We start from the raw sequence: 23,757 nt of genomic DNA, 5'->3' as shown, positions 1-23,757 counted from the left end.
CTGAAGCCTGGCTTGGAGATTTTGAGCATTACTTTACTAGTGTGTGAGATGAGTGCAATTGTGCGGTAGTTTGAGCATTCTTTTGCATTGCCTTTCTTTGGGATTGGAATGAAAATTGACCTTTTCCAGTCCTGTGGCCACTGCAGATGGTGACTGCAGCCATGAAATTAAAAGACGCTTACTCCTTGGAAGGAAAGTTATGACCAACCTAGACAGCATATTAAAAAGCAGAGACATGACTTTGCCAACAAAGGTCCATCTCATCAAGGCTGTGGTTTTTCCAGTGGTCATGTATGGATATGAGAGTTGGACTATAAAGAAAGCTGAGTGCCGAAGAATTGATGCTTTTGAACTGTGGTGTTGGAGAAGACTCTTGAGAGTCCCTTGGACTGCAAGGAGATCCAACCAGTCCAGCCTAAAGGAGATCAGTCCTGAGTGTTCATTGGAAAGACTGCTGTTGAAGCTGAAACTCCAGTACTTTGGCCACCTGATGCGAAGAGCAGACTCCTTTGAAAAGACCCTGATGCTGGGAAAGATTGAAGGCAGGAGGAGAAGGGGATGACAGAGGATGAGATGGTTGGATGGCATCACTGACTCAATAGACATGAGTTTGGGTAAACTCCGGGAGTTGGTGATGGACAGGGAGGCCTGGAATCTTGTGGTCCATGGGGTTGTGAAGAGTTGGACACGACTAAACAACTAAACTGAACTGTAAAAGGTGGTAAGGTAGCAGGGTGTTGAGACAACATGTGGTTGGGGTCTGTAGATTTGTATGTGACTCAGAATTGACCATTTGCTCTATTTGAGCTATGTGTGTGTATATACACACACGCACACACATATGTATTTGATTGCTCAGCCTCAGGGTTTTTTTTTTTTTTGGTCTGTAAAATGGATATGCTAAAATATGTAATTTACAGGAGTCTACTTTTCTACTTCTAAAAAGTAGAAGGTGGAAATACTTTTGTAAACTATAAATCACTAAAACAAATATGATCCAATTCATTTAGAAGGAGAAGTTCTAAGAGGCCCAGAAATAAGCCTTCAGGTGCTCAGGAAAAGTTAATAAAGGGAGGAAAAAACAAAGAGTTTGTGGCAAATGAGTAATTGTGAGATAAAGGCACTTTATTAATGGGAGTTAAGAGGTTTAATTCCAGAAGGCAGGAAAGATACAGGGAAGTAATTGAAAAGAATTTAAATTTAATTGAGGTGGGATTTTTGTAGTCATCAATTTATTGTTTTATTATGAGGGAACATTTTTCTCTAGAACAAAAGAGAAAACCCTTCATTTTTTTCAGCTTTCTTGAGGTTCTCTTGTTATTGTTTAGTGGCTAAGCTGTGTCCAGATCTTTTGTGACTTCGTGGACTATAACTCATAGGCTTCTCTGCCCATGGGATTTCCCAGGCAAGAATACCGTTTCCTTCTCCTTCTTGAAGTTTAATTGACAAATAATAAACCACACATATTGGATGAATTTTGACATACTGTATAACTGTGAAACCATCACTGAAATTAAGATAATGAACATATCTATCACCCCCCAAGTTTCCTTATACCCCCTTGCTTAATCCTCCCTTGCTTAATCCGCCCCCTTGCTGCTTCCCTATCCTTCCCTATCTTCCCACTCTCTCCTCCCTCCCCAGCCTGAAACCACTGATCTGCTTTCTTTTATTATAGAATCATACAATATATACTCTTTTTTTGGTCTTGCTTCTTTTACCTATTGATGGATACACAATGAGAGTTACTGTATAGAAAGAAGTATGTCAGGTACAAAGGGCAGAAATGAGTCCAGAATAACTTGGAAGATCCTTGTTTAGATTATAGGTAGGATTGTATTGTCTCCTAGGCTATGGAAATTGGGTACTGTCCTTGAATGTTTGATAGTAAGTAAATCTATGGGAGTTAGGTGATGTCCAGTGCTACTTGTTATTTATTTATATGGGCTTCTAATGTTGATAAGAAGCCCAGAAGAAAATTTAATAACTCAAACCCAATTTGTCAACGCATTGAGAAGGGATCCATTTCTCTGAGGCATGCTTATGTTAACCATATTCTCAGACATCACTGTAAAACTAAGATGCAGTTTCTCAGTTCACCGTGAAAAGTAAAGTCTCTCTTTATAGACAGAATCCCTGTGAAATCAAATGCTATTCAGAAGATTGCTTAGTTGCTCAGCAATCATCACATTATGAGTTTAACTCTATGAAATGTTCACATAATGCTTTTCCAACAGGGTAAGGATTTTTGTGTATGTTCACTTTTCACTTTCCTGCATTGGAGAAGGAAATGGCAACCCACTCCAGTGTTCTTGCCTGGAGAATCCCAGGGACGGGGGAGCCTGATGGGCTGCCGTCTATGAGGTCGCACAGAGTTGGATACAACTGAAGCAAGTTAGCAGCAGCAGCAACATCCCTTTCTCGAAAAATGATTTCATATGTCAGGCATTTATTTAATTGTTATCATTACAGAGAAAGAATAACTTGTTTTTTTTTTTTTTTCCCCTTTGTTTCAGTCTTAGGAGAAAGTTCAAATCTTTACCTTGTTATCTTACACTGCCCTTTAATGGTTAATAATTTGAAAGGCATTTGGGAAAAAAGGGTCATTGATAACACTGTTGATGTAAACAAGTCTGTGTTGGAGTTCTCTAAATCAATATAGCAAAAAGGACAAAATTCCAGAACTTTTCTACATTACTTAGATATCCTTGAATTGATTAATATTAATGTTTGTGTTTCCTGGGGCTGTTGTGACAAATTACCACAAACTGGGTGAGTTAAAAAAATGAAAATTTATTCTTTTATAGGTATGGAAGCCAGAAATCTGAAATTAATGTGTTGACAGGATTGGTCTCTTCTTGGAGCCCTTGAGGGAGAAACTGTGCCATACTTTGCCCCTAAGTTCTGATAGCTGCTTGCAGTTCTTGGTGGTCCTTGGCTTGTAGATATATCACCCCAGTTGTTGCCACATCCTTCCTAAGACCTATTGACTTGTGTCTCTGCACCTGAAATGTCCCTCTCTCTTTTATGAATGACTGGATTTAGAGCCTGCCCTAAATCCCTCGGTTTGATCTCATCCCTCCATCCTTAATTTAAGGATTTACAAAGACTTTATTTACAAATATTTCAAAAGTATTGGGGGTTAGACTTGGATATATCTTTTAGGAGGATACAGTTCCATCCATTGGAATACTATTATTAGGTAATACTAGTAATAAACAATTAATCTTTATAGGGTGTAAAGTGTGCTAGAAGTTACTTGGCCCTAGCTCATTTAATCCTCCCAGCAAACCTATGAGGTATATGCTATTATTAGTCTCAGTTATTGCTGGCTTTTGTTTTTCAGTAGTTAGATTTTGTCACTATTTCTGGCTTCATTTTTTTTTACACTTAGAGTCTACTTCTTCAGAATCTAGACCTAGTGATATATAGTTGAATGTATGATAGCAGGATCAGTTTATAATTAAATTATTCTGGGTATTATCAGCTCGAAAATTCAGCCCTTTAAATTTATTAGATGAAGGAAAATACTTCTGAGGTTGATCATGAGTCACAAGAGGGAAAATGGTAGATCTTTTCATTTTATGTTTCTTACCCTTGGAGGAAACATGAGAATTCATATGTATTCATGAACCATACGTTTTCTATACATTTTAATGTTATAAACAGTATGTAGTAGCACTATCAGGGCTTGTTGGGACAATCCAGGTAGAGGAAATGTTTAAAATGTGGTTCATTTGAGGTCCTTTATCTTAATTATCCTTTTGAAACTTTTCTTTTGTACTTTTATTTTCACTGTAGCAAAAAATTATCTAGTCTGGGATGTTGCTCTCTGGCCTGGATAAAGAAGTGGAAAATTCTGTAAAGAAACAAGGAGCAAGAACTATAAAGAATAAAGGGAGTTAGAGGAGGTTTCATTTCAGTGTTTCTTATGTATTCCTATTTGTTGTTGTTTAGTCACTAAGTTGTGTCTGCCTCCGTGACCCCATGGACTGCAGTGCGCCAGGCTTCTCTATCCTTCACCATCTCTTGGAATTTGCTCAAACTCATGTTCACTGAGTTGGTGATGCTATTCAACTTTCTCATCCTCTGTAGCCCTCTTCTGTTCTTATGTGGCAAAGGTATATGCATCTGAGGGAATGCTTAGACTACTGTAGCTGTTAAGACTGCTACATAAAATTCAAGCCAGAAAGGATAAAAAAAATGGCATTACTTTTGACTCTCCCATTACTTTCATATGCCTACCTGATATTAAAATCTGTGCCAATTTTTTTTGACCTCCAAAGAATAATTCTCTAAGTTCAAACTGAAGTAGTTTTAGTAAGATGCCTTTAGCAAAAATTCTCTAAAGCTGAGAGGAATACTGAACTCATTTAAAAAATTTTCTTTCAGATTTTATCCATATATCCTGTATCTTCTGATGAGATTATATTTATAAATGAATGAATGATTACAGAATGAATTGTTCTTTTTTTATTTTTAAAATTTACTTGTTTATCCTCGATCTATATTTTTATACAATTTTTAAATGTTAAAGTTATTACAAAATAACTTTGTTATTACAGTATTTCGTAGCCTGTCTTACACCCAGTAGTTTGTACCTCCCACTCCCCAAGCCCTATATTGCCTCTTTCTACCTTCCCTCCACAGGTAACCACAAGTTTGTTTTCTGTATCTGTGAATCTGTTTCTTTTTTGTTATATTAACTAGTTTGTTGTGTTTTTTAGATTCTGCATATATAAGTGATATCATTCACTATTTTTCTTCCTCTCCTCTGACTAATTTCACTTAGCATAATGCCCCCCAATTTGGTAAAAGAATCCTGTAGTGCAGGAGACCCAGTTTGATTCCTGGGTCAGGAAGATCCGCTGGAGAGGGAATAGGCTACTGACTTCAGTGTTCTTGGGCTTCCCTTGTAGCTCAGCTGGTAAAGAATCTGCCTGCAATGTGGGAGACTTGGGTTCGATACCTGGGTTAGAAAGATCCCATGGAGAAGGGAAAGGCTACCCACTCCAGTATTCTGGCCTGGGAATTCCAGGGACTGTATAATCCATGGGGTCGCCAAGAGTTGAACACGACTGAGCGACTTTCAGTGCCTCCCAAGTCCATCCATGTTGCTGTAAATGGCAAAATTTCATTATTTTTTATGGTTGAGATATTCTGTTGGTGTGGCAAACCACTTCAGTATTCTTGCCTTGAGAATCGCATGAACAGTATGAAAAGGCAAAAAGATATACCACTGAAAGATGGTCCCCAGGTCAGTAGGTGCCCAGTATGCTCCTGGAGAAGAGTGGAAAAATAATTCCAGAAAGAATGGAGAGATGGAGCCAAAGCAAAAGCAGCACCCAGTTGTGGATGTGACTGATGACGGAAGTAAAGTCTGATGCTGTAAAGAACAATATTGCATAGGAACCTGGAATGTTAGGTCCATGAATCACGGTTAATTGGAAGTCAAACAGAAGATGAAGGCAAGAGTAAACAGCAACATTTTAGGAATGAGTGAACTAAAGTGGACTGGTATGGGCAAATTTAACTCAGATGACCTTTATATCTACTACATGGGCAAGAATCCCTTAGGAGAAATGGAGTAGCCCTCATAGTCAACAAAAGAGTCCAAAATGCAGTACTTGGATGCAGTCTCAAAAATGACAGAATGATCTGTTTGTTTCCAAGGCAAACCATTCACTATCACAGTGATCCAAGTCTGTACCCCAATCAGTAATGCTGAAGAAGCTGAAGTTGAATGGTTCTATGAAGACTTACAAGACCTAGAACTAACACCCAAAAAGGTTGTCTTCTTAGTTACAGGGGACTGGAATGCAAAAGATAAAGATACCTGGAATAACAGGCAAGTTTGGCTTTGGAGTACAAAAGGAAGCAGGGCAAAGGCTAAAAGAGTTTTGCCAAGAGAATGCACTGGTCATAGCAAACACCCTCTTCCACCAACACCAACCAACACCAAGACTCTACACATGGACATCACCAGGTGGTCAATACCAAAATCAGACTGATTATATTCTTTGTAGCCAAAGATGGAGAAACTCTATACAGTCAGCAAAAACAAGACCAGGAGCTGACTGTGACTCAGATCATGAACTCCTTATTGCAAAATTCAGACTTGAATTGAAGAAAGTAGGAAAAACCACTAGACCATTCAGGTATGATCTAAATCAAATCCCATACGATTATACAGTGGAAGTGACAAATTCCAGGGATTAGATTTGATAGACAGAGTGCCTGAAGAACTATGGACAGAGGTTCGTGACATTGTACAGAAGGCAGTGATCAAGACCATCCCCAAGAAAAAGAAATGCAAAAAGGCAAACTGGTTGTCTGAGGAGGCCTTACAAATAGCTGAGAAAAGAAGAGAAGCTAAAGGTAAAGGAGAAAAGGAAAGATATATCCATTTGAAAGCAGAGTTCCAGAGATTAGCAAGGAGAGATAAGCCTTCCTTGGTGATCAGTGCAAAGAAGTAGAGGAAAACAATAGAATGGGAAAGACTAGAGGTCTCTTCAAGAAAATTAGAGATACCAAGGGAATATTTCATGGAAAGATATGTACAATAAAGGACCAAAATGGTATGGACCTAACAGAAGCAGAAGATATTAAAGAGGTGGCAAGAATACACAGAAGAACTATACAAAAAAGATCTTTATGACCCAGATAATTACAGTGGTGTGTTCACTCACCAGGAGCCAGACATTTTGGAATGCGAAGTCAAGTGGGCCTTAGAAAGCATCACTATGAACAAAGCTCGTGGAGGTGATGGAATTCCAGCTGAGCTATTTCAAATCCTAAAAGATGATGCTGTGAAAACGATGGCCTCAATTTGCCAGCAAATTTGGAAAACTCAGCAGTGGCCAGAACTGGAAAAGGTCAGTTTTCATTCCAACCTCAAAGAAAGGCAATGCCAAAGAATGCTCAAACTACCGCATCATTGCACTCATCTCACACGCTAGCAAAGTAATGCTCAAAATTCTCCAAGCCAGGCTTCAGCAGTACGTGAACCGTAAACTTCCAGATGTTCAAACTGGATTTAGAAAAGGCAGAGGAACCATAGATCAAATTGCCAACATACTTTGGATCATCAAAAAAGCAAGAGTTCCAAAAAAACATCTGCTTTATTGACTACACCAACGCCTTTGACTCTGTGGGTCACAACAAACTGGAAAATTCTTAAAGAGATGGGAACACCAGACCACCTGACCTGCCTCCTGAGAAATCTGTATGCAGGTCAAGAAGCAACAGAATTGAACATGGAACAACAGACTGGTTCCAAATCAGGAAAGGATATGTCAAGGCTGTATTGTCACCCTGCTTATTTAACTTCTATGCAGAGTGCATCATGCAAAATGCTGGGCTGGATGAAGCACAAGCTGGAATCAGTTTGCCGGGAGAAGTATCAGTAACCTCAGATATGCAGATGACACCACCCTTATGGCAGAAAGCGAAGAACAAAGAGTCTCTTGATGAAGGTGAAAAAGGAGAGTGAGAAATCTGACTTAAAACTCAGCATTCAGAAAACTAAGATCATGGCTTCTGGTCTCATCACTTTATGGCAAATAGATGGGGAAACAGTGGAAACAGTGACAGTGTTTATTGTTTGGGGCTCCAAAATCACTGCAGATGGTAACTTCAGCCATGAAATTAAAAGACGCTTACTCCTTGGAAGGAAAGTTATGACCAACCTAGACAGCACATTAAAAAGCAGAGACATTACTTTGCCAACAAAGGTCCATCTAGTCAAAGCTATGGCTCTTCCAGTAGTCATGTATGGATGTAAGAGTTGGACTATAAAGAAAGCTGAGTGCTGAAGAATTGATGCGTTTGAACTGTGGTGTTGGAGAAGACTCTTGAGAGTTCCTTGAACTTCAAGGAAATCCAATCAGTCCATCCTAAAGGAAATCAATCCTGAATGTTCATTGGAAGGACTGATGTTGAAGCTGAAACTCCCAATACTTTGGCCACCTCACGCAAAGAACTGACTCATTGGAAAAGACCCTGATGCTGGGAAAGGTTGAAGGCGGGAGGAGAAGGGGATGACAGAGGATGAGATGGTTGCGTGGCATTACCAACTCAATGGACATGAGTTTGAGCAAGCTTCGGGAGTTGGTGATGGACAGGGAATCCTGGAGCGCTGCAGTCCATGGTGTAGCAAGGAGTGGGACACGCCTGAGTGAGCTGATGCATGTGTTTGTGTGTGTGTACCACACCTTCTTGATTCATTCATCTGCTCTTGAACACTTAGGTTTATTCCATATCTTGGCAATTGTGAATCATGCTGTGAATATTGCGGTTCATGTAGCTTTTCAAATTAGTGTTTTTAGGTTTTTTGGATATACATCCTGGTTTTTGCTGGGTCGTATGGTTCTGTTTTAGTTTTTGAGGAACCTCCCTACTGTTACAAAAGTGGCTACATTACTTTGCATTCTCACCAACAATGTATGAGGGCCCCCTTGTCTCCACGTTTTTGCCAGTATTTGTTACTTGTGTTGTTTCTGATGCTAAGTGCAACAAATTATTCCTTGTATCTATAACATAGAATCTGCAGTATGATCACTGGCTATAAGTAACATGGGGTTAAGTAGACTCCACGTTTTTGCCAGTATTTGTTATTTGTGTTCTTTCTGATGCTAAGCGCAACAAATTATTCCTTGTATCTATAACAGAATCTGCAGTATGATCACTGGCTATAAGTAACATGGGGTTAGGTAGACTCCACGTTTTTGCCAGTATTTGTTATTTGTGTTCTTTCTGATGCTAAGTGCAACAAATTATTCCTTGTATCTATAACATAGAATCTGCAATATGATCACTGGCTATAAGTAACATGGGGTTAAGTCATAGTTCCTGAGAATCATGCCAGAGTTCACCTGCAGCGCAATGAGTCACCTGTTCAGAAGACCTACACCAGTGTGTATTTATATCTTTTTATGTAGATGAAGCTGTTGAAATTGTTACAGTCTGAAAAAGAATGTAAATTGACATGTCTGCAACTTGTACCTGGTAATTGCCCTCACTCATCTCCTTACCTTCATTTGGCATCCCCTCCTTGCTGTCCGTTTACCAGTCACACTGATCTTTCAGTGCCTTGGGATGACTTGTGCTCTGTTCTGGACCCCAGGAAACGCTGCTCTTTGTCTGGACTGTTTTCTGTTTCATGTGACTGGTCCTTTCTGGTCACGGTAGATGTTACCACTTTAGGCATGCCTTTTTAAACTCCTTGAATTAGGCAAGTCCCCCTCTTTCTGTACTTCTTTTCCATCACAAAACTATCAATTTAAATTTAAATAATTTAGAGCTAGGAGATTTGCCTTTTTTTTGTTCAACACTGTAACCCCTAGTAAGTAGAAGTAACTCAATAAGCATTTATTGACTTGATGAGTACATGCATGATATTTGCATCTCTTATTTCCTGTGATTAACATATTTATCTTATTTTTTTTTCCACTCAAGTAAAATGCTAATTTTTTTTCTTCTCAAGAGTTTGCCTGAATTGGAAGCATTGTGTACTCATCTCTACATAGGAACTGATCTTACACAAAGAATAGAGGCTGAGAAAGCACTCCTGGAACTTATTGACAGCCCAGAATGTCTCAGCAAGTGTCAACTTTTATTAGAACAAGGAACAGTAAGTATTTGATAATAGCAATTAACAATGAAAGATTGGTAGGTATCAGTTCAGTTCAGTCGCTCAGTTGTATCAGTGTTAATCAATGCCTGTAGGTTAGCAGTGTCAGTTAACTGATAGGTATTACCACATATCTTTTGACTATGGTATATTTGACTGTCAAAGAATTGGAATGCCTAAGAAGAATAGGCAGGTAGGTAGAAATAGCATGAATCGAAATACTTTCTTGATTCCTCTTGGTCCCCTTCTAAAAGTGGTAAAAGTTATATTTTAAAAAGTTGGAATTAAAAAAGTCTAGGTGGAAGAAGCAGATTGTAATTAACTCTGAAATGTGAAGGAATGATTCAGAGGAATGCTGATTACTTCTTGCCTTCCTGTCTTATAGAGTTTCATAGCCATTCATTCAGCATCATTTAGCAAATATTTAATTGTAAAAGCAGGCTCTGTACTACCTACTTGCTTTATCTACATGCATTAAAGTAACTCATAGTTTATCTGAGAAGGCATAGATGTTTAAATAAAGAGCTGTGGAATGATAGGGTAAGCACTATAGTAAGAGGTTATAGAGCAGAGGTTGGAAAAAAGCAGACTTTTTCTGTAAAGGGCCCGATTGTAAATATTTTAGTCTTTGTGGACCAAGATGAAAAATCAAGGATGTTTTGTAAATACACCTATCAGAAGAGAGAAAACAATTTCCATGAAGTTTTATTGATGAAATTTAAAATAATTATAATTGAGTACAGTTTTTTGTAGTGTAAGTCTACTGATGAAAAGAATTGAATTATTCTTTTAGGGATAACATTTTGCTTAATTAAGGTTCAGAGTTGGTATTTCCTGTCATTAGCATTGATTGCAAATGTCCATATGTTAATACTTATTTGAAAAGAGATATTACAGATTTCATCTTTAAAAATGTCTTTTCAACAGATGGGTACTGCCAAGTATTGATATCAGTTTATGAGCATATGATTTTAATTAAGCATATTCATCACTTAGATGGCATGTATAAAACTGCATTAAAATTTCTCTTGATATTTGCCGTTTAGGATGTGATTATATTCTAGATTAATCACTTCCAGTTGAAGGTTAGGTGAAGGTGCCTGAATTGCTCAGTTAAATGGATTTTGAAATTTCCTTTGCACTTACATCAAGGCCTGGAAAATGTGCTGTTTCAAACATAGTTTGAACTCTGAAAATATACTCAGGAGTAGAGATTTGGCTACTTGTTTTAACATTTGACAGTGTGGAAAGTGTATAAAACAGCTTGATATTATTTGTGATTTAATCAGTGTTAGTTGTTATTGGAATGACTTTATTACATTTTAAGTTTCATATTAGTACTAAGCACTATTTGCCTTTTATACAATTTTGTAACGTTAGGTTGAATTCATTAAGAGAGTTTTATCAAGTGTGCAGCGAAAACTAATTTCAAAAGCCATTTAATGTTTAACAATAGTGGATTAAGATGGTTCTTCTCATTCAGAAAATTTTCAGTCTCAGTCCTGAGCCAAAAAAAAAAAAAATTACAGTAAGACTTTACTACTGCCAGGCTAAGCTGTTTCCGATAGAAATTGTCAGAACTGAAGATGAGTTCATGAAAGTGAATTAAAATCCACTGTTAATACCATTGATTCATTAACACATGATAGATTCAAATATTTACTACAAAGTATCTACTGATGAGTAATAAGATGAATAACCAGACTCTAGACTCTTACGTTTTTACAAGCTTTATAAATTTGTCCAACTAAGCCCTTTCTGTTCCATATATTTTTACCATTGCTTGTGACACATTTTAGCAACCACTTTAGGTTGTACAAATTAGTATTTTCTCAGCTTCTTTGAAAATATTCTGCCCAGTAGTTTCATGCAGAGTCTTCATGAAGATTAATTCTTCAGTTGCTTCAAACTTAACATTGGGTTCTGGAATAAGCAGATCATATTGGTAACAGTATGAGCTGTACATGTTGATAACATCTGCAAACTCATAAAGAACTAAGGAGAGCCTCCAAATCTTTCACCTGGTTTGAAATTGAATTTTGATGTTGCTCTGTTGTTTTCAACTGTCCAGGCCTTATTCTCATTGAGAGGCAAGTAGTCTGAAATTCATTTTTTCTGCATGTGTAACTTTGGCTACTGAAAATAATGGTGATTTAATTAACTCTTTGTTGGTAAGTGGCCTTTCTTACTTGGCTAACAAGTAAGCCATTTCAAAACCTAACTTTGGTTGTAGTCTTTATTATTTTGTAGAGAAATTTCAGTGTTATATATATTCTGTTTAAATTTTTCTCCTTTTTCTGACTTGATTCCCTGTGAGTTAGGAACATTGGCAGGAGTACCTACTCTGATATTGTCAGCATATATTGTATTCTTTTAGGACAGCTATAGTGCCATTGCATAAAAAGCACATTGCTTTGCTCTCTAATTCAATAACAAAATAATCCACATTTCGCTGTGCCTTAAAAGTTAGACATTTGAAGTCTACTCCTATCTTTCCTTGTTTTGACGTGACAGATATGTGCTGGTAATAATAAAAGGTACATGTCATGTCATGGTGATACTCATGGTACTTTATATGCTGTGAGAGTTAGTAAGTACGTCTAGAAGTTTATACTGCATTGAGCAGCAGCGGGAAGCATCGAGTGCCATATACTGTTCTGTTTGACTCTGTTGGCGTAGTCTGAATGCAGACATAGACAGTGTGTAAATGAGTGAGTGTGGCTATGTCCTATTGAATTTTGTTTATGGATTGAAATTTAGATTTCATGTAATTTTAACATATTGTGAAATAGTATTAATATTATTTTATTTTTTGCCAACTGTTTAAAATAGTAAAAACCATTCATAGCTCATGGGCTTTGCAAGAACAGACAGGATTTGATCCACAGGGCTTAGTTTGCTGACCTCTGGTCTAGAGAATAAAAAAGAAAGCACTGTCTTTACAAGAGATTGCTGGGGATATAGTGAATAACTGAACAGGATTTTGAAGGCTTGAGCACGCTATTAAGACAGTTAGTGGCCAGAGTGAATACAGCCAGTATGGATCTGAAGGAGAGGAGAGGTCGGGGTAGGAAAGACATTGAAAGGAACTGTAAGAGGGCTGTTCTGGACAGAGGATAGTGAAGAGAAGAACCAGATGAATTTGAGAGATAATCAGAGGCCAGATCATGCAGTACTGTGTAGACATGATAAGTGTATTTTGTTTGAACTTGCTCATTATCATTTTTTTCCCTCTAAACTGCTTGCTGTTTGCAAAGGCTTCCTCATCTACCCTTATGAGGGATTTTTTTGTTCGTATGTGTATATTTGTCTGTGTATATTTTATCCCTTGTAGATCTGCCAATTTGGAAAACCAGAAAAATAACCAATATTGCTTAGGAAAAGTTCCTGTCATAGAATATGTTAATAATAAATAAAATATATTTCTTTACAGACATCCTATGCTCAACTCCTTGCAGCAACTTGTCTTTCAAAACTTGTTAGCCGAGTCAGTCCTTTGCCAGTTGAACAGAGAATAGATATCAGTAAGTGGTTTATTATGCTTTTTTAAATCATCTTGCACTTTAAAAATAACTTTTCTTTTGAATATACTCAACTGTTAACAGACTTGCAAGTTATTCTGTCATCTTTAAAGATGAGTAGTCAAGTCTCCTTTACACGTGGTGATGAATGATGATGTGTAATACAAAAATGTGTCATCAAAAAAGCATCTGTTTAGTTTGATAATAAATAATAAGAACTAGCATTTTATTGTCTATACCAGGGGCCTCAAATCCCTGGACCGCAGATTCTCAGCCTGTTAGGAACCCAGTCACACAGCAGGAGGTGAATGGCAGGCAAGCAAGGAAAGATTCATCTGCTGCTCCCCACTTGAATTACTGCCTGAACCATCGCTCTCACCACCAACACACCATGGGAAAATTGTCTTCCATGAAACTGGTCCCTGGTGACAAAAGGTGGGGACCAGTCGTCTATACCAGATACTAATATTTGCACTATCTCATTTTATTTACCAAACTTCTGAGATGGGCACTATTGTTATCCTCATTTTATAACTGAGGAAATTTCATTTGATAGGCTCTATAATGTACCCAAGATCACACAGCTAGAAGAAATAGAGCTGATTCAAACTTACACAGTTTGTGTGGAGTCCATGCTCTTAGCGATTGTCTTAACTTCATATACAACTAGATGATGGGAAAAGTCTACTCTCTATTCTCAGAATGCTGTATCATAATTATGTGGAATGCATATAAAATTGAAAGACGTTTCCTTCTTACTAGGAAAATAATGTGTTTAGGGATGAACAGTGCTTGAAACTTAGTGTAGTTGGAAAATTGATTCTGTGATATACCAATATGTTTTTCAAAGGTAAGATATTAATAAAATTTTAAGTGTGTGTTTGTTTTTCATATGGACAAAGCTTTAATAGTTGAGGTATGGGTTTTTTTTTGGTTATCTTTTTCATATTGGAAGTAGACTGTTGACTCATTCTACTCTCTAGCCTCAAGGTTCACATGGTTCATGTTTGTGTAACAGAAAAATTAAAGTATAGTATTATGTATGATGATTCTTTTAAGCTCAGTTTTTGAATGATCAAATCCCAGAATGATTCATCATTTGTCTTATATGTTTGATATTTCTCTTTAAGTACCTAAGAACAGAGGGGAACTTCTTCAACTTGATAAAGAATATCTACCAAAAAACCTATGGGCTGAAGACTGTCTAGAGGAGAATTTATCCATTCTCTCATGGACTTGTGTGCTTAAGAAAGCAAAAGAGAAATCTGCAGTTTAAAAAATAAGTCAAATGTTATAAACCTGTCATAACATGATTTTGTTTAACTTTATACACATACACAAACATATTTTAGGTAGACTCTTTTTTTTGGAGCACTTTTAGCTTCACAGAAAAATTGAGCAAAAAGTACAAAGAATTCTTGTATACCCCTCTGGTCCTGTACATGTATAGTCTCCCTCAGTGTTAGCATCCACCATTATCAGCATCCTGCACCAGAGTGGGTACCTTTGTTACAGCTGATTAGCCTACATTGATACATCATTAGCACCCAAACTCCGTAGTTTACATTAGAGTTCAATGTTGGTGGTGTTGGTGTTGTATAGTCTGCGGGGTTGGATAAATGTGTAAATGACACATATCCTCCTTTACTGTATTATATACAGTACTTTACTACCCTAAAACACCTGTGTTCCAACTGTTCATCTCTCCCTTCCCTCTAACTCCTGGCAACCACTGATCTTTTTGTTCTTTCCGTAGTTTTGCCTTTTTAGAATGTCATATAGTTGAGATTATGTGTGTAACCTTTTCAGATTGGCTTCTTTTACTTAGTAATGTGCATTTAAGGTTCTCCATGTTTTCTCATGGCTTAGTAGATCGTTTCTTTTTAATATGGACTGACATGTCATTGTCTGAATGCACCGTGGTTTATCTGTTCACCTACTAGAGTTTATAATTTCGCCTGTTGAAGTACACCTTGATTTCTTCCAAGTTTTGGCAATTATGAATAAAGCTGCTATAAAGCAGGTTTTTGTGTGTATATAAGTTCTCACCTCATTTGGGTAAATACTAAGGAGAGTGCTGGATTGTATATATGAAAAGAGTATGTTTAGATTTATAAGAAGTCACCAAACTGCCTTCCAAAGGGGCTGTACCAGCTTTACATTCTTATTAGCAGTGAGAATTCCATTCTCCCACATACTTGCCAACATTTGGTGTTTTCATTGTTGTAGATTTTGACCGTTCTTATATGGCTTCCTAATACATGTCATGTTGAATGTCTTTTCATATGCTTATTTGTCATCTGTATATTTTCTATGGTGAGGTGTCTAAATCTTTTGCCTATTTTTAAGTCAGGTTGCTTTCTTATTGTTGAATTTTAAGAGTTCCTTGTATATTTTTGTAAATAGTCCTTTATCAGGTCTTTTGCAAAAATTTCCCCCCAGTTTGTGGGTTGTCTTCTCATTCCTTTGGTCAGAAGCTTTTAATTTTAATGAAGTCCACATTATCAATTATTTTTTAATGTTATTCGTAAAACGTCATCACTAAACCTAAGGTCACCTATATTTTATTCCTTTTATCTTTTAGGAGTTTTTATAGTTTTGTATTTTATGTTTAGAGTTGTGATCCATTTTTAATTAGTTTTTGTGAAAAGTGAAGGTTTTGTGTTTAGATTTCTTTTTTTTTGCATGTGGAGGTCCATTTCTGCCACCATTTGTTGAAAAGACTCTCTTTACTCTGTTTTATCACCTTTGCTCCTTTGTCAAAGATCAGTTGAATGTATTTATGTGGGTCTATTTCTGGGTTCTCTCTTCTGCTCTATTGATCTATTTGTTCTTTCACAAGTACCACACAGTCTTGATTACTGTAGCTTTATAAAAATAAGTCTTAAAGTTAGATAGTGTCAGACCTCCAACTTTGTTTTTCTTCTTTAGTATTGTGTTGGATCTTCTGGATCTTTTGCCTCTCTATATAAACGTTAGAATCAATTTGTCAATATCCAAATTGGTTGGATTTTTATTGGAATTGCAATTGAATCTATAAATCAGTTTGGGAAGAACTGACATCTTGACAGCATTGAGTCTTCCTATTCATGAACATGGGCTATCTCTTCATTTATTTAGTTCTTTGATTTTCTTCATCAGCTGTGTTTTTTTTTCATAGATGTTCTTTATGAAGTTGAGAAGGTTCCCCCTCTGTTTTCCCAGTTTGCTTAAAAAAAAATTTTGTTTTATCATGAATGGCTGTTGGATTTTTTTAAAATCTTTTTTTATATCTATTATGATCATGTGATTTTTCTTCTTTAGCCCATTGATGTGATGGATTACATTAATTGATTTTCAGATGTTGAACAATGCTTGCATACCTAGGATACATGCCACTTGGATGTTATATAAAACTCTTTTTATACATTGTTGAATTGCTTTGCCAGTAATTTGTTGAGGATTTTTGTTTCTATATTGATAAGAGATATTTTGCTCAACTTTAAGTTTTCTTGTCTTGTTTTTGTCTGCTTTTGTATTAAGGTAATGTTGGCCTTATAGAATGAGTTAGGAGGAATTCCCTCTGCTTCTTTTTTTCATGGAAGAGATTGTAGAGAATTAGTAGAATTTCTTTCTTAAATATTTGGTAGAATTCATCAGTGAACCCATCCAGGCCTGGTGTTTTCTGTTTTGGAAGGCTGTTAATTACTGACTCAATTTAATAGATATGGGCCTATTCAAATTGTTTTTTTTTTCACTTATATTTTTAAGTGGATACTTAAAAGTGTACTAATTAAGAATGAATGTACTTAAAAGAAATTTGGAAAAAAGAGAAAAGTAGAAACCTATAACACAGTTTCAAGCAACAAATGATGTGTTTCCTTTATCAGTTTCTTGGGTTAAGTTTGACTTAACTACTCCTGCGTCCTCAAGTAGATTAGAATGTTATGAGCTGTCTGACGTGTAGTAGAATAATTGGCATGTCAGTTAAAATGGGAAATGTGAAGGTTGCCTCAAAGTCACGTTGCCTTTCTTACATCAGCTCCAAAATTTTCCGTATTTCATGATATGGTCCCAGACTACATATTTCATTGTTTAACTCTATTGCCTGTTCTCTGTGTTCAGGACACTATTTTCTGCCTTTATTAGTATAATTTACAATGTCTTTCTATTGCTCATCAATTAAAATACCGTTTCCACTCAGCTTGGCAACAAAGTCCTTTCATGAGCTTGACTCTGGTAGATCATCCTCATGGTCTTGTATCTTCATTGTTTTTAGCCTGTTAGTTGTACCAGAGGTATTTTTCGTGAACCATGTTATTTCTGCCTTGTGCCTTTTCTTACATTTTCTCTAGCCTGGAATGTTATCCTTTTAATCTTCTATTCAAATAAAAGTATTAGTCCTTCAGTCATGTCTGACTCTTTGTGATTGCTTCTTCAGGGGATCTTCCTGACCCAGGGATTGAACTCAGGTTTCCTGCATTTCAGGCAGATTCTTTACCATCTAAACCACCAGGGAAGCCTCCCCCAAAAGTGTTAGTTGCTCATTCGTGTCTGACTCTTTGCAACTCCATAGATTTCTCTGTCAGTGGATTTCTCCAGGCAGTAATACTGGAGTGGGTAACCATTCCCTTCTCCAGAGGATCTTCCCAACCTGGGGATAGAACCTGGGTCTCCTGCCTGGCAGACATGTTCTTTACCATCTGAGCCATCAGTTCAGTCCTTAAATAAAAGTGTAGCTTAGTTTAATTACCTATATAAATCAATCTGTTCTCCTTCTCTTTCTCCCTCCTTTATTCAATCCTTACCTCCCTCTTTTCTTCCTTGCTAACTTCCCTTGAGACAGCTTTATTGAAGTATAATTTACATATCATAAAGTTGACTTGTTTTAAGTGTACAATTTTTTATTTTTGGTAAATTTACAGCTTTGTTGTAAACATTTCCATCGTACCCCCAAAATGCCCATGCTCATTGACAAGTTAGTCCTGCTCCCATACCACCAACCTCTAAGATGTTTTCTGCCTGTATAACGTTCACCTTTTGTGGATATTTCATGTAAATACAATCTTACCATGTGTAGTTTTTTATGTCCGACTTCTTTCACTTAAAATGTTTCTGAGGTTCATCCATGTTGTAGCATGTGTTGATATTTCTTTTTAATTATAGAATAATATTCCCTTGTATAGATATGTGATGTCTTATTATCGTTTCGCCATTTGATAGACATTTGGGTAGTTTTTGCTTTTTCAACCACAATGAGTAATGCTACTATGAACACTGACACACAAGTTTTTGTGTGGACATATGTTTTCATTTCTCTTGAATAGATGCCTGGGAGTGAAGTTGCTGGGTCATAGGTAAGTTTATTCTTAACATTTAAAGAAACTGCACTACTGTGTTTCAAAGTACCTGTACCATTTTGTGTTTTTACCAGCAATGTGTGAAGATTGCAGTTTTCCCACATCTTCACCTCCTAAATCTTATCTTGATCCTCTCTTGATAGTTTCTTTCTGTATGTATTCTCTCAAAATATTTCTTAAGCTAGCTCTTGAGCTCAAATTTTTGTGTTCACAGCATCTGGAATTGTTTCTCTTAAGGCATTTGGAGTTAATATTGAGGTATTTTTATTCTCCTCACCTTTTCCCTTAAATAACATGCTAGCCTTTTGGACCAAAGTCCAAAGAGATTCTGAGTCTCAAAGTCCAAAGTATCAAGAGATTGAGTCTTTCCCCTTTTCTTTTATAGTCTTTTGTGTGTTTTCTAATAGGCTTTGTGGCATATTTTTTACTTGACTTCAATTAATCAGTCAAAAAATATTTCATATTAAATTTTTATAATGTGTAATGCTGAAAGTATCAGCCGAATGATCATAAAGTGTGGACTACAAGTTTGGACTTAGTAGAGGTTTTTTTAAAAAATTTATTTATTTATTTTAATTGGAGTCTAATTACTTTACAGTTTTGTGGTGGTTTTGCCATACATTGACGTGAATCAGCCACGGGTGTACATGTGTATATGATTTGGCTGGTATTTGAAAACAAGAAACAAACAGACACTCAAACCAAAACAAACTGGCCTCTGTGACAAGTTTTCACCTCTTTGACTTTCATATTTTTTGCTAAGAAACAATAATAATAGCAATATTTTCATGTTGTTATGAGAGCTACATAAAGCTTTTTTCAGCATTTTTAATTTCTAACTTGTTTCATAAATGCTAAGTATTGTTGTTATTATCATATGGGCATTTGACATGCAAAGAGCCTCTAGTGCATAGCTTTCCAACTCTCTGTTAACTTTTGTCTGGGAATTTTTCCAGCTGTTTATTTTATTCTCCCATGTGTATTTCTGAACATTTCATTTTCTTCTTAGTATGACTTTTCCTTATTATCTTCGGCTGCTGCTGATGAGATTGCTGTTGTTTTGCTTGATTGTTATCATTGGCACTTGCTTATGAAACTGGAATACTATTATAAATCATGTATTGGGTTGGCCAGAAAGTTCATTCAGTTAGTCATTCACTATAGTTCTTGGTGATAATGAAAAATGTACCTTTTGTTTTTACTTAAAATCAAACACACTTCTGCCCAACCCAGTAATAAGCATAACATGAGAATATGTGAAACATTCAACTAACATAACAGAAATAGAGTCTATTAAAATTTTTTTTTTTTTGGCCTTAGATAGTAAACGTATTAGCTAGTATCTTTTCTCAAGGTGTTTGGGAGTTTTGCTTGTTGATATCTACCTTAAATGTGAAACTTGGTTTGTCTCCCATTTGGTTGTTTTTATTTTTGAAATTACCTTGCCAGTGGTTACTGCTACTAACATATGGATTCCTTATGTCCCTTCTAGGTTAAAATTTTTCAGGATATTAAAAATAAAAATAATAGCAGTAAATAAATCGATTTTCTTTTATATTCAGGTGACAGTATCATTTTTCTCAAGTTTCATCGTGGAAATAAAAAATTATATATAATGAAGTTTAAAAGAACCATATTATTTTAATCCATAGGAGAAACCGCTTAATGCTAGGAAAATCTTTTAATCTAATTTGTGTAAGTGTGTAATTTTAATGTTAATAAAAATTAAGGTTGAAATGTGCCAGTTGTGAGAACTTTTCTTTTTTATGTCACGATTCTCATCATAATTGTCAAGAACAACTGTTGAAAGTGTTCTCGAATTTTGGAGTTGTTTCCATTAAAGCTATTTTTAGTTAAATAGTGAAGTATTTACTTTTTCTTCACTCTTCTCCCAAATTATATGCTGGCCTTTGAGGCCAAAGAAGAAGTGGAATCTTTTCCTTTTATAACATTTTTTTCTTCTGTTTTTCTGTTAGACTTTATGGCCTATTTTTGCCTAAGTTACTCCTCCAATTTGCTACCCACTGTTAATTATTTTTGTGTATAAACTTTATTCTAGGTTTTATTATTCTGTTCATACATTCTTTAACTTATATACTTATTTTATTGCATTGTTTTATTTGTACTTTTTCTGCCACTTAGACAGCCAGATAGTCAGTTTTGCTATAACATGACATATGAATTCCTAAAAGTGACTGCGGTGCAGTGTTATATAGTAAAAACCACTGAGCTTATTAGAGAAATGGGGTTATAGAAATAAAATTGAAACATTTTGTCAGTGACACATAAAAAAGGATAGAAGTCAAAAGGCATAGTAGAGCTTACACATGTTAAATGACTAAGAAATACTAAATAGTGGACTAAAGATGGGGTTTTATCTTGAAGAAGACTGAAGTTTGTGGAAGTGGGCTTCCAAAGGGTTGCAATTTGTGAGTTATTACAAAGTGGTAGAAGGAAGGTGATCTGAAATAGGATGGAAAATAGGATGGAAAATTATAAAACCGAGAGAGATGAGTGAGTCTGGTAACACACGAGATGAACTGAGATAGCTAGTAGATACATGCATTTTGAGTATGGCTTGGTTTATTTGACTTGGTTGCAATCTTCTGTATTCACCTAGTGTTTTGTTTTTTTTCTAAATGAAATTATGCAAAAACAAAAGTGACATCTGCATTATACTCATATTGTCCCCTAATATATCAGTTGAATTGGAACAAATTTGCTTCATACAGATAAGCCTTATAGGAAAACTGACTGTGTGAGTAAGTACATATCTTGGAGGAAGGGATTAACTTTTTGTCAAAGAATGGTTCATCACTGCCTGTCTTTAGATGATTCATAGTATGTTACTGAAAAGTCCAAATTATGATAGAATATATATATATTTTTTTTACAGGAAACTACATTCTTAATTATGTGGCATCACAACCCAAGCTGGCTCCCTTTGTTATCCAAGCTTTAATTCAAGTCATAGCTAAAATCACTAAATCAGGGTGGTTTGAAGTTCAGAAAGACCGATTTGTCTTCAGAGAAATTATTGCTGATGTGAAGACGTTTCTTCAGGTAAGAAGGCCTTATTACATTGTAAGAACATAAGTAATTTTTGTTTGTTTGTTTGGAAAACTGCTTTTCTTAAAGCTGTATAGTTTGTTTTGTGGCTACTAGAATGATATTAATTTTGATTTATTATTTATCCTCTGGAGCCTGTATTTTTTATTGCCAGGAAAAGAGGATCATGTCATATTAACTTCCAAACCTGAAGAATGCAAATTATAATGTTTTGTAGTTTCAAAAATATATATTGTCATTTCTAACTGTGTGTGTCTGTGTATTACATATATGGAAACATGTATATTTTCATGTATTTTATCTAATTCAATGCTTATTACATCTCTTTGAAGGGAATTACATTTTATAAATGAGAAACTGAGCCTTAAAAAAGTTAGTTAATTTGTATAGGGTTGCATAGTGACCTTGTAAAGCATAGTGTTAGTACTTCAGCAGGTTTTCTAACTTAAGACACATATTAAAAATTTTTTTACCTTACACCATGTTGAGTCAATACTAGGTTCTCAAGAATGTTTTTAACCTAAATGATTAAACTTATACACAAGTTCGGGTATTTGGGCTGGAAAAAAAAAAGAAAAGCTGTGCTGTTTTGTGCTTAGCGGCTCAGTCGTGTCTGATTTCGACCCCGTGGACAGAGGAGCCCAGTACTAGGCTCCTCTGTCCACGGGGATTCTCCAGGCTAGAATACTGGAGTGGGTACCCTATCCCTTCTGCAGAGGATCTTCCCGACCCAGGAATTGAACCAGGGTTTCCCTGCATTGCAGGTGGATTCTTTACCAGCTGAGCTATCAGGGAAGCCCAAATAAAAGCTAGGGAACACTAATTTAAATTGTTCCAGTGATTTCACTTGCCATTCCACACAGTATGTTCCAGGGTTTGATATGGGGAACTTAAATCTGCTCTTTTGTGTTCCTCTGTGCCTATTAGGATGACCATCATGCCCTGCTCGGTATGATTCAGATACTTAGATTGTTCAGTTCAGTTCAGTTGCTCAGTCTGACTCTGCAACCACATGGACTGCAGCACACCAGGCCTCCCTGTCCATCATCAGTCTCAGAGTTTACTCAAACTCATGTCCTTTGAGTAGGTAATGCCATCCAACCATATCATCCTCTGTTGTCCCCTTCTCCTCTTGCCTTCAATCTTTGCTAGCATCAGGGCCTTTTCTAATGAGTCAGTTCTTTGCATCAGGTGGCCAAACTATTGGAGTTTCAGCTTCAACATCAGTCCTTCCAATGAATATTCAGGACTGATTTCCTTTAGAATTGATTGGTTGGATCTCCTTGGTGTCCAAGGGACTCTCAAGAGTCTTCTCCAACACCACAGTTCAAAAGCATCAGTTCTACAGCGCTCACCTTTCTTTATAGTCCCACTCTCACATCCATACATGACTACTGGAAAAACCATAGCCTTGACTAGATAGACCTTTGTTGGCAAAGTAATATCTCTGCTTTTTAATATGCTGTCTAGGTTGGTCATAACTTTTCTTCCAAGGAGCAAGCATCTTTTAATTTCACTTCTGCAATCACCATCTGCAGTGATTTTGGAGCCCAAGAAAATAAAGTCTGTCACTGTTTCCATTGTTTCCCCATCTATTTGCCATGAAGTGATGGGACCAGATGCCATGATCTTAATTTTCTGAATGTTGAGTTTTAAGCCACTTCTTTCACTGTCCTCTTTTACTTTCATCAAGAGGCTCTTTAGTTCTTTGCTTTCTGCCATAAGGGTGGTGTCATCTGCATATCTGAGGTTATTGGGATTTCTCCCAGCAATCTTGATTCCAGCTTGTGCTTCATCCAGCCCAGCATTTCTCATGATGTGCTCTTCAGTTCAGTTCAGTTATTCAGTCGTGTCCAACTCTTTGCAACCCCATGAATCGCAGCACGCCAGGCCTCCCTGTCCATCACCAACTCCCAGAGTTCACTCAGACTCAAGTCCATCGAGTCTGATGTCACCCAGCCATCTCATCCTCGGTCGTCCCCTTCTCCTCCTGCCCTCAATCCCTCCCAGCATCAGAGTCTTTTCCAGTGAGTCAACTCTTCGCATGAGGTGGCCAAAGTACTGGAGCTTCAGCTTTAGCATCATTCCCTCCAAAGAAATCCCAGGGCTGATCTCCTTCAGAATGGACTGGTTGGATCTCCCTGCAGTCCAAGGGACTCTCAAGAGTCTTCTCCAACACCACAGTTCAAAAGCATCA

General features: G+C 36.6%; 1 protein-coding gene across 4 annotated transcripts in view; it reads left to right on the top strand.

Moving 5' to 3' along the window:
- RANBP17 (RAN binding protein 17) overlaps nucleotides 1–23,757 on the top strand; it is a 349,515-nt gene that overhangs the window by 5,995 nt on the left and 319,763 nt on the right. For 2 of the 4 annotated variants that reach the window (XM_040262770.1, XM_040262768.1), the window contains exons 2-4: nucleotides 9,485–9,631; nucleotides 13,065–13,155; nucleotides 21,388–21,554. In XM_040262770.1, the coding sequence (XP_040118704.1) occupies nucleotides 9,485–9,631; nucleotides 13,065–13,155; nucleotides 21,388–21,554 (405 nt within the window). Of the gene's footprint in view, nucleotides 1–8,781; nucleotides 9,632–13,064; nucleotides 13,156–21,387; nucleotides 21,555–23,757 lie in introns of those variants that run through there. The other 2 variants (XM_040262769.1, XM_040262767.1) reach the window with 1 other exon arrangement.

Source organism: Oryx dammah, unplaced genomic scaffold (genome assembly GCF_014754425.2).
Source record: "Oryx dammah isolate SB20612 unplaced genomic scaffold, SCBI_Odam_1.1 HiC_scaffold_20, whole genome shotgun sequence".
Classification (NCBI taxonomy): Eukaryota; Metazoa; Chordata; class Mammalia; order Artiodactyla; family Bovidae; genus Oryx; species Oryx dammah.
This window is presented reverse-complemented; position numbering and strand designations above follow the sequence as displayed.